The 16994-nt window shown below is 48.9% G+C and overlaps 1 protein-coding gene across 1 annotated transcript in view; it reads left to right on the top strand.

Annotated features, from left to right (window-relative positions):
- Window positions 1-441: 441 nt before the first annotated feature.
- ABCF2 (ATP binding cassette subfamily F member 2) overlaps window positions 442-16994 on the top strand; it is a 43145-nt gene continuing 26592 nt past the window's right edge. Inside the window, exons 1-3 of the mRNA XM_063452949.1 lie at window positions 442-532; window positions 16124-16289; window positions 16666-16878. Coding sequence (XP_063309019.1) covers window positions 16151-16289; window positions 16666-16878 — 352 coding nt within the window. The 5' untranslated portion in view covers window positions 442-532; window positions 16124-16150. The remainder of the gene's footprint in view (window positions 533-16123; window positions 16290-16665; window positions 16879-16994) is intronic.

The following is a 16994-nucleotide window of genomic DNA, read 5'->3' as shown; positions in this document are numbered from 1 at the left end:
GTGTGTGTGGTGTTACTGGGTATCTGTGTGTGTGTGGTGTCAGTGTGGTGTGTGTGTGGTGTTACTGGGTATCTGTGTGTGTGTGGTGTCAGTGTGGTGTGTGTGTGGTGTTACTGGGTATCTGTGTGTGTGTGGTGTCAGTGTGGTGTGTCTGTGGTGTTACTGGGTGTCTGGTGTGATGCTGCACACAGGGACACAAAGTGGGCGGGGCTGCTAGCCCAGTCAGAGTGAGTGGGCGGGTTCCATCAGGACAGTCATTTCCGGTTGGCTGCAGTTTCGCTGTGACATCATGGGTGACGCACTTTGTCCACGCCCTCCTATAACGTAATGTCGGCTAAAGGGGGAAGCGGTGCCCGACGGGACATGTAGTTTAATTACTGGCATCAACGTAGCTACAATGGTTTCCATGGACCACAATTCCCAGCACAACCCGCGGCCGGAGCCACTCACTTTACAATAAGGAAAACGCTGATTGGTCGCAGAGCCGGCGGCACGTGGGGCAGAAACGGACACGGACAGCCGGGCTCAGGAGGTGAGGACCGGGGAGAGAGACCGGGAGACCGAGAGAGAGAGAGAGAGAGAGAGACCGAGATAGAGATAGAGATACTGAGAGACCGAGATACTGAGAGACTGAGATACTGAGAGAGAGACAGAGGGAGAGAGAGAGAGACCGAGATACTGAGAGAGAGACAGAGGGAGAGAGAGATACTGAGAGAGAGAGAGAGAGATACTGAGAGACCGAGAGAGAGAGAGAGACTGACTGAGAGAGAGACCGAGATACTGAGAGAGAGAGAGAGAGAGAGAGACCGAGATACTGAGAGAGAGAGAGAGAGAGAGAGAGAGATACTGAGAGACCGAGAGACTGAGAGACCGAGAGACTGAGAGACCGAGAGACCGAGAGACCGAGAGACCGAGAGACCGAGAGACCGAGAGACCGAGAGACCGAGATACTGAGAGAGAGAGACCGAGATACTGAGATACTGAGAGAGAGAGAGACCGAGATACTGAGAGAGAGAGACCGAGATACTGAGATACTGAGAGAGAGAGAGACCGAGATACTGAGAGACTGAGAGAGAGAGAGACTGAGAGACTGAGAGACCGAGATACTGAGAGACCGAGATACTGAGAGACCGAGATACTGAGAGAGAGACAGAGGGAGAGAGAGACCGAGATACTGAGAGACTGAGAGAGAGAGAGACTGAGAGACTGAGAGACCGAGATACTGAGAGACCGAGATACTGAGAGAGAGACAGAGGGAGAGAGAGAGAGAGATACTGAGAGAGAGAGAGAGAGATACTGAGAGACCGAGAGAGAGAGAGAGACTGACTGAGAGAGAGACCGAGATACTGAGAGAGAGAGAGAGAGAGAGAGACCGAGATACTGAGAGAGAGAGAGAGAGAGAGAGAGAGATACTGAGAGACCGAGAGACTGAGAGACCGAGAGACTGAGAGACTGAGATACTGAGAGACCGAGAGACCGAGAGACCGAGAGACCGAGAGACCGAGAGACCGAGAGACCGAGATACTGAGAGAGAGAGACCGAGATACTGAGATACTGAGAGAGAGAGAGACCGAGATACTGAGAGAGAGAGACCGAGATACTGAGATACTGAGAGAGAGAGAGACCGAGATACTGAGAGACTGAGAGAGAGAGAGACTGAGAGACTGAGAGACCGAGATACTGAGAGACCGAGATACTGAGAGAGAGACAGAGGGAGAGAGAGACCGAGATACTGAGAGACTGAGAGAGAGAGAGACTGAGAGACTGAGAGACCGAGATACTGAGAGACCGAGATACTGAGAGAGAGACAGAGGGAGAGAGAGAGAGAGATACTGAGAGAGAGAGAGAGAGATACTGAGAGACCGAGAGAGAGAGAGAGACTGACTGAGAGAGAGACCGAGATACTGAGAGAGAGAGAGAGAGAGAGAGACCGAGATACTGAGAGAGAGAGAGAGAGAGAGAGAGAGATACTGAGAGACCGAGAGACTGAGAGACCGAGAGACTGAGAGACCGAGAGACTGAGAGACTGAGAGACTGAGAGACTGAGAGACTGAGAGACCGAGAGACCGAGAGACCGAGAGACCGAGAGACCGAGATACTGAGAGAGAGAGACCGAGATACTGAGATACTGAGAGAGAGAGAGACCGAGATACTGAGAGAGAGAGACCGAGATACTGAGATACTGAGAGAGAGAGAGACCGAGATACTGAGAGAGAGAGACCGAGATACTGAGATACTGAGAGAGAGAGAGACCGAGATACTGAGAGACTGAGAGACCGAGATACTGAGAGACCGAGATACTGAGAGAGAGACAGAGGGAGAGAGAGAGAGAGACCGAGATACTGAGAGAGAGAGAGACCGAGATACTGAGAGAGAGACAGAGGGAGAGAGACCGAGATACTGAGAGACCGAGATACTGAGAGACCGAGATACTGAGAGACCGAGATACTGAGAGACCGAGATACTGAGAGACCGAGATACTGAGAGACCGAGATACTGAGATACTGAGAGAGAGAGAGAGAGAGAGAGAGATACTGAGAGACCGAGAGAGAGAGAGAGACTGACTGACTGAGAGAGAGAGAGAGACTGAGAGAGAGAGAGGGAGAGGGAGAGAGAGAGAGAGAGAGACCGAGATACTGAGAGAGAGAGAGAGAGAGAGAGACCTAGATACTGAGAGAGAGAGAGAGAGAGAGAGAGACCGAGATACTGAGAGGGAGAGAGAGAGAGAGAGAGACCGAGATACTGAGAGAGAGAGAGAGAGACCGAGATACTGAGACGGAGAGAGAGAGAGAGAGAGACCGAGATACTGAGACAGAGGGAGAGAGAGAGAGAGAGAGACCGAGATACTGAGACAGAGGGAGAGAGAGAGAGAGAGAGACCGAGATACTGAGACAGAGGGAGAGAGAGACCGAGATACTGAGAGAGAGACAGAGGGAGAGAGAGAGAGAGAGAGAGAGACCGAGACCGAGATACTGAGAGAGAGAGAGAGAGAGACCGAGACCGAGATACTGAGACAGAGGGAGAGAGAGAGAGAGAGAGACCGAGATACTGAGACAGAGGGAGAGAGAGAGAGAGAGACCGAGATACTGAGAGAGAGAGAGAGACCGAGATACTGAGAGAGAGAGAGACCGAGATACTGAGAGAGAGACCGAGATAGATACTGAGAGAGAGAGAGAGAGAGACCGAGATACTGAGAGAGAGAGAGAGACCGAGATACTGAGAGAGAGACAGAGGGAGAGAGAGAGAGAGACAGAGATACTGAGAGAGAGAGAGAGAGAGAGACCGAGATACTGAGAGAGAGAGAGAGAGACCGAGATACTGAGAGAGGGAGAGAGAGAGAGAGAGAGAGAGAGACCGAGATACTGAGAGAGAGGGAGAGAGAGAGACCGAGATACTGAGAGAGAGAGAGAGGGAGAGAGAGAGACCGAGATACTGAGAGAGAGGGAGAGAGAGAGAGACCGAGATACTGAGAGAGAGGGAGAGAGAGAGACCGAGATACTGAGAGAGAGGGAGAGAGAGAGACCGAGATACTGAGAGAGAGACAGAGGGAGAGAGAGAGAGAGAGACCGAGATACTGAGAGAGAGAGAGAGACCGAGATACTGAGAGAGAGACAGAGGGAGAGAGAGAGAGAGAGACCGAGACCGAGATACTGAGAGAGAGAGAGACCGAGATACTGAGAGAGAGACAGAGGGGGAGAGAGAGAGAGAGAGAGAGACCGAGATACTGAGAGAGAGACAGAGGGAGAGAGAGAGAGAGAGACCGAGATACTGAGAGAGAGAGAGAGGGAGAGAGAGACCGAGATACTGAGAGAGAGAGAGAGAGGGAGAGAGAGAGACTGAGATACTGAGAGAGAGACAGAGGGAGAGAGAGAGAGAGACCGAGATACTGAGAGAGAGACAGAGGGAGAGAGAGACCGACCGGGACCGACCGGGAGACCGAGAGAGAGCGACTGACTGAGAGAGAGAGCGACTGACTGAGAGAGAGAGCGACTGACTGAGAGAGAGAGCGACTGACTGAGAGAGAGAGCGACTGACTGAGAGAGAGAGCGACTGACTGAGAGAGAGAGCGACTGACTGAGAGAGAGAGCGACTGACTGAGAGAGAGAGCGACTGACTGAGAGAGAGAGCGACTGACTGAGAGAGAGAGCGACTGACTGAGAGAGAGAGCGACTGACTGAGAGAGAGAGCGACTGACTGAGAGAGAGAGCGACTGACTGAGAGAGAGAGCGACTGACTGAGAGAGAGAGCGACTGACTGAGAGAGAGAGCGACTGACTGAGAGAGAGAGCGACTGACTGAGAGAGAGAGCGACTGACTGAGAGAGAGAGCGACTGACTGAGAGAGAGAGCGACTGACTGAGAGAGAGAGAGCGACTGACTGAGAGAGAGAGAGCGACTGACTGAGAGAGAGAGAGCGACTGACTGAGAGAGAGAGAGCGACTGACTGAGAGAGAGAGAGCGACTGACTGAGAGAGAGAGAGCGACTGACTGAGAGAGAGAGAGCGACTGACTGAGAGAGAGAGAGCGACTGACTGAGAGAGAGAGAGCGACTGACTGAGAGAGAGAGAGCGACTGACTGAGAGAGAGAGAGCGACTGACTGAGAGAGAGAGAGCGACTGACTGAGAGAGAGAGAGCGACTGACTGAGAGAGAGAGAGCGACTGACTGAGAGAGAGAGAGCGACTGACTGAGAGAGAGAGAGCGACTGACTGAGAGAGAGAGAGCGACTGACTGAGAGAGAGAGAGCGACTGACTGAGAGAGAGAGAGCGACTGACTGAGAGAGAGAGAGCGACTGACTGAGAGAGAGAGAGCGACTGACTGAGAGAGAGAGAGCGACTGACTGAGAGAGAGAGAGCGACTGACTGAGAGAGAGAGAGCGACTGACTGAGAGAGAGAGAGCGACTGACTGAGAGAGAGAGAGCGACTGACTGAGAGAGAGAGAGCGACTGACTGAGAGAGAGAGAGCGACTGACTGAGAGAGAGAGAGCGACTGACTGAGAGAGAGAGAGCGACTGACTGAGAGAGAGAGAGCGACTGACTGAGAGAGAGAGCGACTGACTGAGAGAGAGAGAGCGACTGACTGAGAGAGAGAGAGCGACTGACTGAGAGAGAGAGAGCGACTGACTGAGAGAGAGAGCGACTGACTGAGAGAGAGAGCGACTGACTGAGAGAGAGAGCGACTGACTGAGAGAGAGAGCGACTGACTGAGAGAGAGAGCGACTGACTGAGAGAGAGAGCGACTGACTGAGAGAGAGAGCGACTGACTGAGAGAGAGAGCGACTGACTGAGAGAGAGAGCGACTGACTGAGAGAGAGAGCGACTGACTGAGAGAGAGAGCGACTGACTGAGAGAGAGAGCGACTGACTGAGAGAGCGACTGACTGAGAGAGCGACTGACTGAGAGAGAGAGCGACTGACTGAGAGAGAGAGCGACTGACTGAGAGAGAGAGCGACTGACTGAGAGAGCGAGCGACTGACTGAGAGAGCGACTGACTGAGAGAGCGAGCGACTGACTGAGAGAGCGAGCGACTGACTGAGAGAGAGAGCGACTGACTGAGAGAGCGACTGACTGAGAGAGCGACTGACTGAGAGAGCGACTGACTGAGAGAGCGACTGACTGAGAGAGCGACTGACTGAGAGAGCGACTGACTGAGAGAGCGACTGACTGAGAGAGCGACTGACTGAGAGAGCGACTGACTGAGAGAGCGACTGACTGAGAGAGCGACTGACTGAGAGAGCGACTGACTGAGAGAGCGACTGACTGAGAGAGCGACTGACTGAGAGAGCGACTGACTGAGAGAGCGACTGACTGAGAGAGCGACTGACTGAGAGAGCGACTGACTGAGAGAGCGACTGACTGAGAGAGCGACTGACTGAGAGAGAGACTGACTGAGAGAGAGACTGACTGAGAGAGAGACTGACTGAGAGAGAGACTGACTGAGAGAGAGACTGACTGAGAGAGAGACTGACTGACTGACTGAGAGAGAGACTGACTGACTGACTGAGAGAGAGACTGACTGACTGACTGAGAGAGAGACTGACTGACTGAGAGAGAGACTGACTGACTGACTGACTGAGAGAGAGACTGACTGACTGACTGAGAGAGAGACTGACTGACTGAGAGAGACTGACTGACTGAGAGAGCGACTGACTGACTGAGAGAGAGCGACTGACTGAGAGAGCGACTGACTGAGAGAGCGACTGACTGAGAGAGCGACTGACTGAGAGAGCGACTGACTGAGAGAGCGACTGACTGAGAGAGCGACTGACTGAGAGAGCGACTGACTGAGAGAGCGACTGACTGAGAGAGCGACTGACTGAGAGAGCGACTGACTGAGAGAGCGACTGACTGAGAGAGCGACTGACTGAGAGAGCGACTGACTGAGAGAGCGACTGACTGAGAGAGCGACTGACTGAGAGAGCGACTGACTGAGAGAGCGACTGACTGAGAGAGCGACTGACTGAGAGAGCGACTGACTGAGAGAGCGACTGACTGAGAGAGCGACTGACTGAGAGAGAGACTGACTGACTGACTGAGAGAGAGACTGACTGACTGACTGAGAGAGAGACTGACTGACTGACTGAGAGAGAGACTGACTGACTGACTGAGAGAGAGACTGACTGACTGACTGAGAGAGACTGACTGACTGACTGAGAGAGACTGACTGACTGAGAGAGACTGACTGACTGAGAGAGAGACTGACTGACTGAGAGAGAGACTGACTGACTGACTGACTGACTGAGAGAGAGAGACTGACTGACTGACTGAGAGAGAGAGACTGACTGACTGACTGAGAGAGAGACTGACTGAGAGAGAGACTGACTGAGAGAGAGAGACTGACTGACTGACTGAGAGAGAGAGAGACTGACTGACTGAGAGAGACTGACTGACTGAGAGAGACTGACTGACTGAGAGAGAGACTGACTGAGAGAGAGACTGACTGACTGAGAGAGAGACTGACTGACTGACTGACTGAGAGAGAGACTGACTGACTGAGAGAGACTGACTGACTGAGAGAGACTGACTGACTGAGAGAGACTGACTGACTGAGAGAGAGACTGACTGACTGAGAGAGAGACTGACTGACTGAGAGAGAGACTGACTGACTGAGAGAGAGACTGACTGACTGAGAGAGAGACACTGACTGACTGAGAGAGAGACACTGACTGACTGAGAGAGAGACACTGACTGACTGAGAGAGAGACACTGACTGACTGAGAGAGACACTGACTGACTGAGAGAGACACTGACTGACTGAGAGAGACACTGACTGACTGAGAGAGACACTGACTGACTGAGAGAGACACTGACTGACTGAGAGAGACACTGACTGACTGAGAGAGACACTGACTGACTGAGAGAGACACTGACTGACTGAGAGAGACACTGACTGACTGAGAGAGACACTGACTGACTGAGAGAGAGACTGACTGACTGAGAGAGAGACTGACTGACTGAGAGAGAGACTGACTGACTGAGAGAGACTGACTGACTGAGAGAGACTGACTGACTGAGAGAGACTGACTGACTGAGAGAGACTGACTGACTGAGAGAGAGACTGACTGACTGAGAGAGAGACTGACTGACTGAGAGAGAGACTGACTGACTGAGAGAGAGAGACTGACTGACTGAGAGAGAGAGACTGACTGACTGAGAGAGAGAGACTGACTGACTGAGAGAGAGAGACTGACTGACTGAGAGAGAGAGACTGACTGACTGAGAGAGAGAGACTGACTGACTGAGAGAGAGAGACTGACTGACTGAGAGAGAGAGACTGACTGAGAGAGAGAGACTGACTGAGAGAGAGACTGACTGAGAGAGAGACTGACTGAGAGAGAGACTGACTGAGAGAGAGACTGACTGACTGACTGAGAGAGAGAGACTGACTGACTGACTGAGAGAGAGAGACTGACTGACTGACTGAGAGAGAGAGACTGACTGACTGAGAGAGAGAGACTGACTGAGAGAGAGAGACTGACTGACTGAGAGAGAGACTGACTGACTGAGAGAGAGACTGACTGACTGAGAGAGAGACTGACTGACTGAGAGAGAGACTGACTGACTGAGAGAGAGACTGACTGACTGAGAGAGAGACTGACTGACTGAGAGAGAGACTGACTGACTGAGAGAGAGACTGACTGACTGAGAGAGAGACTGACTGACTGAGAGAGAGACTGACTGACTGAGAGAGAGACTGACTGACTGAGAGAGAGACTGACTGACTGAGAGAGAGACTGACTGACTGAGAGAGAGACTGACTGACTGAGAGAGAGACTGACTGACTGAGAGAGAGACTGACTGACTGAGAGAGAGACTGACTGACTGAGAGAGAGACTGACTGACTGAGAGAGACTGACTGACTGACTGAGAGAGAGACTGACTGACTGACTGAGAGAGAGACTGACTGACTGAGAGAGAGACTGACTGACTGAGAGAGAGACTGACTGACTGAGAGAGAGACTGACTGACTGAGAGAGAGACTGACTGACTGAGAGAGAGACTGACTGACTGAGAGAGAGACTGACTGACTGAGAGAGTGACTGACTGACTGAGAGAGAGACTGACTGACTGAGAGAGAGACTGACTGACTGACTGAGAGAGAGACTGACTGACTGACTGAGAGAGAGACTGACTGACTGACTGAGAGAGAGACTGACTGACTGACTGAGAGAGAGACTGACTGACTGACTGAGAGAGAGACTGACTGACTGACTGAGAGAGAGACTGACTGACTGACTGAGAGAGAGACTGACTGACTGACTGAGAGAGAGACTGACTGACTGACTGAGAGAGAGACTGACTGACTGACTGAGAGAGAGACTGACTGACTGAGAGAGAGACTGACTGACTGAGAGAGAGACTGACTGACTGAGAGAGAGACTGACTGAGAGAGAGACTGACTGACTGAGAGAGAGACTGACTGACTGAGAGAGAGACTGACTGACTGAGAGAGAGACTGACTGACTGAGAGAGAGACTGACTGACTGAGAGAGACTGACTGACTGACTGAGAGAGAGACTGACTGACTGAGAGAGAGACTGACTGACTGAGAGAGAGACTGACTGACTGAGAGAGACTGACTGACTGAGAGAGAGAGACTGACTGACTGAGAGACTGACTGACTGAGAGACTGACTGACTGAGAGAGAGACTGACTGACTGAGAGAGAGAGACTGACTGACTGAGAGAGAGAGACTGACTGACTGAGAGAGACTGACTGACTGAGAGAGAGAGACTGACTGACTGAGAGACTGACTGACTGAGAGACTGACTGACTGACTGAGAGAGAGACTGACTGAGAGAGAGACTGACTGACTGAGAGAGAGACTGACTGACTGAGAGAGAGACTGACTGACTGAGAGAGAGACTGACTGACTGAGAGAGAGACTGACTGACTGAGAGAGAGACTGACTGACTGAGAGAGAGACTGACTGACTGACTGACTGAGAGAGACTGACTGACTGACTGAGAGAGAGAGACTGACTGACTGACTGACTGAGAGAGAGAGACTGACTGACTGACTGACTGAGAGAGAGAGACTGACTGACTGACTGAGAGAGAGAGACTGACTGACTGACTGACTGAGAGAGAGAGACTGACTGACTGACTGACTGAGAGAGAGAGACTGACTGACTGACTGAGAGAGAGAGACTGACTGACTGACTGAGAGAGAGAGACTGACTGACTGACTGACTGAGAGAGAGACTGACTGACTGACTGACTGAGAGAGACTGACTGACTGACTGACTGAGAGAGAGAGACTGACTGACTGAGAGAGAGAGACTGACTGACTGACTGACTGAGAGAGACTGACTGACTGACTGACTGAGAGAGAGACTGACTGACTGACTGACTGAGAGAGAGACTGACTGACTGAGAGAGAGACTGACTGACTGACTGAGAGAGAGACTGACTGACTGACTGAGAGAGAGAGACTGACTGACTGAGAGAGAGAGACTGACTGACTGAGAGAGAGACTGACTGACTGAGAGAGAGACTGACTGACTGAGAGAGAGACTGACTGACTGAGAGAGAGACTGACTGACTGAGAGAGAGACTGACTGACTGAGAGAGAGACTGACTGACTGAGAGAGAGACTGACTGACTGAGAGAGAGACTGACTGACTGAGAGAGAGACTGACTGACTGAGAGAGAGACTGACTGACTGACTGACTGAGAGAGAGAGACTGACTGACTGACTGACTGAGAGAGAGAGACTGACTGACTGACTGACTGAGAGAGAGAGACTGACTGACTGACTGACTGAGAGAGAGAGACTGACTGACTGACTGACTGAGAGAGAGAGACTGACTGACTGAGAGAGAGAGACTGACTGACTGACTGACTGACTGAGAGAGAGAGACTGACTGACTGACTGACTGACTGAGAGAGAGAGACTGACTGACTGACTGACTGAGAGAGAGAGACTGACTGACTGACTGACTGAGAGAGAGAGACTGACTGACTGACTGACTGAGAGACTGACTGAGAGAGAGAGACTGACTGACTGACTGACTGACTGACTGACTGAGAGAGAGAGACTGACTGACTGACTGACTGACTGAGAGAGAGAGACTGACTGACTGACTGACTGACTGAGAGAGACTGACTGACTGACTGACTGACTGAGAGAGAGAGACTGACTGACTGACTGACTGACTGAGAGAGAGAGACTGACTGACTGACTGACTGACTGAGAGAGAGTGACTGACTGACTGACTGACTGAGAGAGAGAGACTGACTGACTGACTGACTGACTGAGAGAGAGAGACTGACTGACTGACTGAGAGGGACAGAGAGATGGAGACACAGAGGAGGTAGGAAGAGTGAGGGACAGAGAGAGGGAGACCCTGCTTTATGGGGGGGAGAGAGACCGGCACCCTGGAATTGGGAGGGATAGAAAGAGTCACCCTAACTTGTGTTGTAGGGTAGATCCAGTGCTTTTGCCCTTTGTGTGCAAGTTCTGCTCATGCATAACGTATGATTAGTTGGTTTTACTATTCATTTTTCTTTTGTCATTCTCAAGGGGACCAAGTCCCCACAAGAAATAGTGGCAACGCTAGTGGCCGTGGAATGGAGGAGCCCCAGGGGTGATGAGGCACCTTTTCGAAAGGATTAGGCTTTGTGGAGCAGAATGGGGAACATGGGGGAGATGAGGTGACATGGCAGGGGGTTCAGGTACACTGGCTATGGGATTCTGGTGCGAGGGAATGACGGGAAGGGAGTGGAGGCACATGAGCAAAGCATAATGGAGAGATTAGAGTTTGGAAGTGGGGACGAGGACCAATAGATTGGGGGAATAAGAAGGGACCTCGGTGTTTGTAGTAAGACCTCTTTTGTTCCTCTTTAAAGAAAACAATAGACACAGACATATTGCTGAACAAGAAAGCTCCAGAAATAATACCTTCTGTTCCCACAGATTACATACGTTCGGTTTGCAGCTTCACCACGAATACATCAATCAAATGTAAAATATCCGGTTTATTGCAGTATGCTAAAATATAATCCAATCCAGTGTCCCCCGGTGCTGGTCACAGCTGAGCAAGGCAAAACCCAAACCAAGAAAAATAAATAAATAAAACAATTAGTAATGCTTGACGTGGCAAGAATGTAAAGTATGAATCAGTCTTTACTTGTGACTGCCACTTGGGGTCCTTGTACGTCATTGTGTTTTATCATATGATAATAAACTGGGTGCTGTAAAGACCTCCCGGCCTCCATACTCCATTCGCTATATTTTTTTCTTTTCTGCTCCATTCCTTTTCCCCTTCTCATGTGGGCACAGCGCATGCGCTCTGAGCCCATTACATTCTCCAAAGGCTTCTCTATGAGAAGCTATTGATTGGTCCTCAACGCAGCTCCCGCTATGTCAGATGGGTGTGCGTAGAGCAGTGCCGAATGCTTTGCCCGGTGCTGGATTAAGGCAGGTAAGACGTTATGTTAAAGTGCACTTTTAGCTTTTTTTCGAGGGCACATATAGAATAATGCCAATTTTACGTTAATCTATTAAAATCGAAAGAAATGGTTGGAGAAACCCTTTAAATTTGGTTGACTGACTTTTGATGGGCCAGCCGGTGTTTCTCTTTCCTGTTTTACATACTTAAACTAATCTGCTGGCATCTCAGGTTATGCATATAGAAGAAAAAGAAACAACAGACTTATAATTAAGACATGTAGGTTGCTAGGCAGGTAGGTATACCACAGTTATACTGATAAGTGACAGGCTATATAGGAGCATGGCCTAAGCGTACCGGAGTGCAGAATGCTAGGGCAGACAGTTACAATGGTTAGGCTGTGAGTGTTACTTTACAGTCCTCTGCTGATGGAAAGTCTCTGCTCCAGAGGTGCCAAGTGTAGCCAGTACTGTTTGGAGCCGTTGGTATGCAGATCCCTTGCAGCTACAAAATTGGCGTACCAGGTTTCCCAGTCTGCTGCCAGTTGCTGGGTGCTGTTCTTTAGGCTGGTGCTCAGCCGAGTTCTTGCGGCATGTGATAGCCTCCTCGACAGCAGGGGTGATTGCTTAGCTGCTTTACCACGTGTCGGTGCGCCCCGCCATTGCGTAGTGGTTGCGGGCAGCAGGCGAATCCGTGTGTCGTCTTGGTCCTTGCCCAGAGGAGGGAGAGGGCCTCCGAGACTCCAGTCATAGCGGAGGTGAGTAGCTTATTTGGGTACGAGGGTGTATGCAGGTGGTCTCTTTCTGCTTCGCACATGGCCTCCGCCATCTTGGCTGCAGTGCTTGGGTTGCGGGTCTCGGCGGCCCAGCTGCAGCGCCTCAGGTGCTTTGTGGTGTTCGGGTCCTGAGGGTGAGGACCGGGATCACCCCCCCGGTCCAGTAGGGGGGGGGGGGGGTTAGGGGCCAGTTCCCCGCAGGTCCGACTCCTGACTGCACGCTGATCGGCAGGCGGCGGGGCAGCGGCCGTCCACCCCGCTCGTCGCCTGAGTAGGCCTTGAGGCGTCAATGAGGAACCCTCCTCCCGGGGACTGAAGCCTGACTGGCCAGCCTCTCCCTGGATCCAGGGCTCTCTGCCCGCTGAGGGCCACCAGTGCTGGACGGTTTTCTGCCCAAAATCGCATATTCAATGCCTATTTGGGCATGTTTTGCAGGAGCTGATGTCAAGTGCGACCGTCCAGCTCGGCGGTCCGGCCCCGCCCCTATATACCGTTTTTTAAAGGACAGAAAGGGCTTTCATTTGATGTAACATATATATATATATATATATATATACATGCTTATTTATTATAAAAAAAAATACAGAAAAATGCAAAAAAAATGAAAAATTTTGATTTTTTTTTTACAGTTTTTGCAATAATAATGTGTGCCTAATTAGTGCAGGTTAAGGAAAGTAATTACAAATAAATTCATTTAGTTGTTCTGATTTACAGAATATATAATGTGTCTGGGATTTTAAGTTTTTTTTTGGTAGTTACAGGTCACAAAGCACAAGGAGTAAAATAAACTTTTAATATGGAGCGATTTTAGAATTTGGTATGTTTGTCTTGTAAGCTTTATAGCCATAAAAGAAAACAAAATTGCCACACAAAAGTATATATTTATATAAAGTAGACACCACAGGCTATTTACCTAAGGTTGTTTTGACACTTTCTATGTAGCCATTTCACCGCCAACCTCTGCTAAATATTGGAGTCAAATTGTGGTTTTGGGGGGTTTTCGCACACAAACTTATAACAAAGAACTTCTCATGTGTATTTTGTAAAGTTGGTGTGTGCTATTCCTGTACAAAGTTTTATTATGTGTTCAGTTACTTCTGCTGAGTACAACGGTACCCCCATTGTATGTCTTTGGCACTATTTCGTGAAGCTACAGTGCCATATAGGAGACCTGTCCTTTTCAGTATTCACAGTCGAATTTTGAGAGACGGATTTAATGAGCCTATGCTTCCATTTGGGGTATTATAACAGTTTGACTGTTCAAAAAAACCCCACAAAGGCCTACCATTTGTAAAAGTAGACACCCCAGGGTATCTCATAAGGTGCATATTGTGCCTTAACATGCCCCCATTTTTTTTACCATTACATGCCAAAGTATGTGGTAAAAAATAATTTTGTGCATTTTTTACATACGGATTGCATTTTTGCTGGGCATTTTGTATATTTCATATGTGCCACTAAGTTCAAACCCCCCAAATTATGCTCAGCTAAGTCTTCTGAGTAAAAGGACACCCCATTGTATGTCTATGGCACTATTTCGTGAAGCTACAGTGCCATATAGGAGACCAAGCCATATCAGTTTTTACCGAACTTTGAATTTTGACGCCGGGCCTAAGTGCAATTTCCAAGCATCTTCGCAGGTTTTAAATTCAAACTACCCCACAAAGGCCTACCATTTCTTAAAGTAGACACCCCAGGGTATTTCAAAAGGCATATTTTGAACCTTAGCGTGGGATCATTTTTCCGCTAGCGTGTACCAGGTGTAGTGGTAATAAGCATTTTTTCTGCCTTTTTGACACACAAAGTGAGTTTGCACAGTATATTTTGCAAACCTTATGTGTACTACCACTGTATAATACTTCATATGTTGCTCAGCTATGTCTGCTGAGTACAAAAATACCCCCGTATGTACCTTTGCCAGGTATATGTGGACATCGGAGGGGCACATTTGGGACACAGCCATTCCATTTTTTTTCAAACTTAAATTTTTTACGCTGTGCCCATGTCCCATTTTAGAGTATTTTACCAGGCTATATAATCCAAATACCCCATAAAGTCATACCATTTCTTAAAGAAGACATCCCAGGGTATTTCAAAAGGCATATTTTGAACCTTAGCGTGGGATCATTTTTCCGCTAGCTTGTACCAGGTGTAGTGGTAATGAGCGTTATTAAATGTATTTTTTTACTTTTTAAAACTATTTTTTGTTTTGCTTATTAATTTTTTTTAAAGTTTCCTAAACTTTCGTAAAACTTTTTTTACAGATTTAACATTTTTCTAAGCTTTTTTTTACGTTAACCCCTAACTAGCAGTAAGCAGCACTAACAGTAAATTCCCAATTTTCCAATAACTCCCACCCACCCCAGCTAGCAAAATATTTAAATTAGTTAATTAAATAAATTTAACCCCTGAGGGTTAAAAAATAAATAAAAGTTCATCGTCAGGGGTTAAAAAAAATTAGATCACAGTATAATACTGTGATCTGTATTTTGATCACTGTAGGCAGTGATCGACTGGCAGGGAAGGGGTTAATTTTTATTTGGACTGGGTAAAGGGTTTATTTTTTTTTATTTTTTACTTAAACGTTATTAAAACTTTTTTAACTTTTTAAAGCTTATTTTTAAACTTAACCCCTAGTTAGCCTAATACTAAATCCCCCAATTCCCCACTAACTTCCACCCTCCCCAGCTAGCTAAATTTATAATTTTAAAATATTTAAATTAATTAATAAAATAAATTTAACCCCTGAGGGTTAAAAAAAATAATAATTAACCCTCAGGGGGTTAAAAAAAAAAATCAGATCATAGTAAAATGTAATCCCTGCCAATTGATCACTGTAGTCAGTGATCAATTGGCAGGGAAGGGGTTAATTTTTTATTAAAATGGGTAAAGTGGGGTGGGATTTTAAATAAACTTTATTTTTTTAACACCAGGGGGCAGGATCAGCACTGATCCGTCTCCCTGCATTTCACACTGAACCCGGAAGTGCAGGGAGGCGGAGGTGAGTATACAGAGCACATGTGCCCGCTCAGACATGCTGTCAGAGCGGGAACATGTACTGGGGCAGCCGGATCCGGTGCTCCCGGTCTGCCTCTAATGCAGAGGCAGACCGGAGCACCATTAACCCCGCGATCGCCGTGATTGCGGCGATCTGGGGTTAATTTTAACGGGTGACAGACGAGGTCCGTCACTCGTCATTAACGCATTCCCCTGAGTGACGGACCTCGTCCGTCACTCGTCGTTAAGGGGTTAAAGGGATAATCTGAGCATTCTAACTAAATATTGTCTACATGGGTGGTGGTGCTAGGAGGTAAGCTATGCTTCTCCGTGACCTACACCATACTGAACATATACGGTATTATTCCTTAATGAAGAGCTTCAGTATCTCAGGAAGTCGTCACCTGGTGCGTCTCCATATCAGTTCTGTGTAGATTGACATTTGGGTTCTACTTTTCAGACAGACTACATTTAGTAATCAGCGAAAATGCCTTCTGACCTGGCAAAGAAAAAAGCTGCCAAGAAAAAGGAGGCGGCAAAGGCACGACAGAGGCCCAAGAAGGAGAACGAGGAATCTGTAGCTGACGAAGCTGAACAGCAACAAAGTAATGGCACACAGACACCTGGTGAGTGGCACACAGGCAGTCTGTAAGGAGTTCACCTCCTCTGTGGCAGAGTGTGAACAGAAATGTAAGAACTTATGTGGCAATGATCCCAATTCAGATCTCTGCTAAGGGGCTGATGTGACTATTCACGGCCAATACCTTCTTTTCTGCTGGGAGGAAAATCAGGGGGCCTTTGTGTCTTGTGTGCAGAGAGCAGAATGTGTGCCAGGTGCTTGCTCCTTGTGTGTGCCAGGACAGGGAGCATGATGTCTGAAGCAGATGTTGTCGGGGCTTGTTCTTTTTGTGTGGGGGCGTGAGGTGACCAGGCTTGTCCGTGGGTGGGTGAAAAGGATGCTGCGGGGATTTATATTGATTTCATAAGTTCTTCTGTTTACAGAAGTAGATGAAGTGACGCGCCAGATGGAAGAGTTTGAACTCCGGAAGGCTGCTGCCCGGGCAGTCACTGGAGTACTGGCTTCTCATCCAAACAGCACAGATGTTCACATTATTAACATGTCGCTGACCTTTCATGGCCAGGAGCTTCTGAATGACACCACCGTGGAACTCAATTCGGGAAGGAGATATGGGCTGATTGGCCTCAATGGAACCGGTGAGGAAGTAGAGCAAAGTGCTTTGGTTTCTGAAGTCTAGTGGCAAAGTAACAGCTCTAATTTGGGCAGGTTATGAATTAAGACAGAATAGTAAGAGTGAAAAGTGAACTGACAG

This window comes from Pelobates fuscus, chromosome 4, assembly GCF_036172605.1.
Source record: "Pelobates fuscus isolate aPelFus1 chromosome 4, aPelFus1.pri, whole genome shotgun sequence".
Taxonomy (NCBI): Eukaryota; Metazoa; Chordata; class Amphibia; order Anura; family Pelobatidae; genus Pelobates; species Pelobates fuscus.
This window is presented reverse-complemented; position numbering and strand designations above follow the sequence as displayed.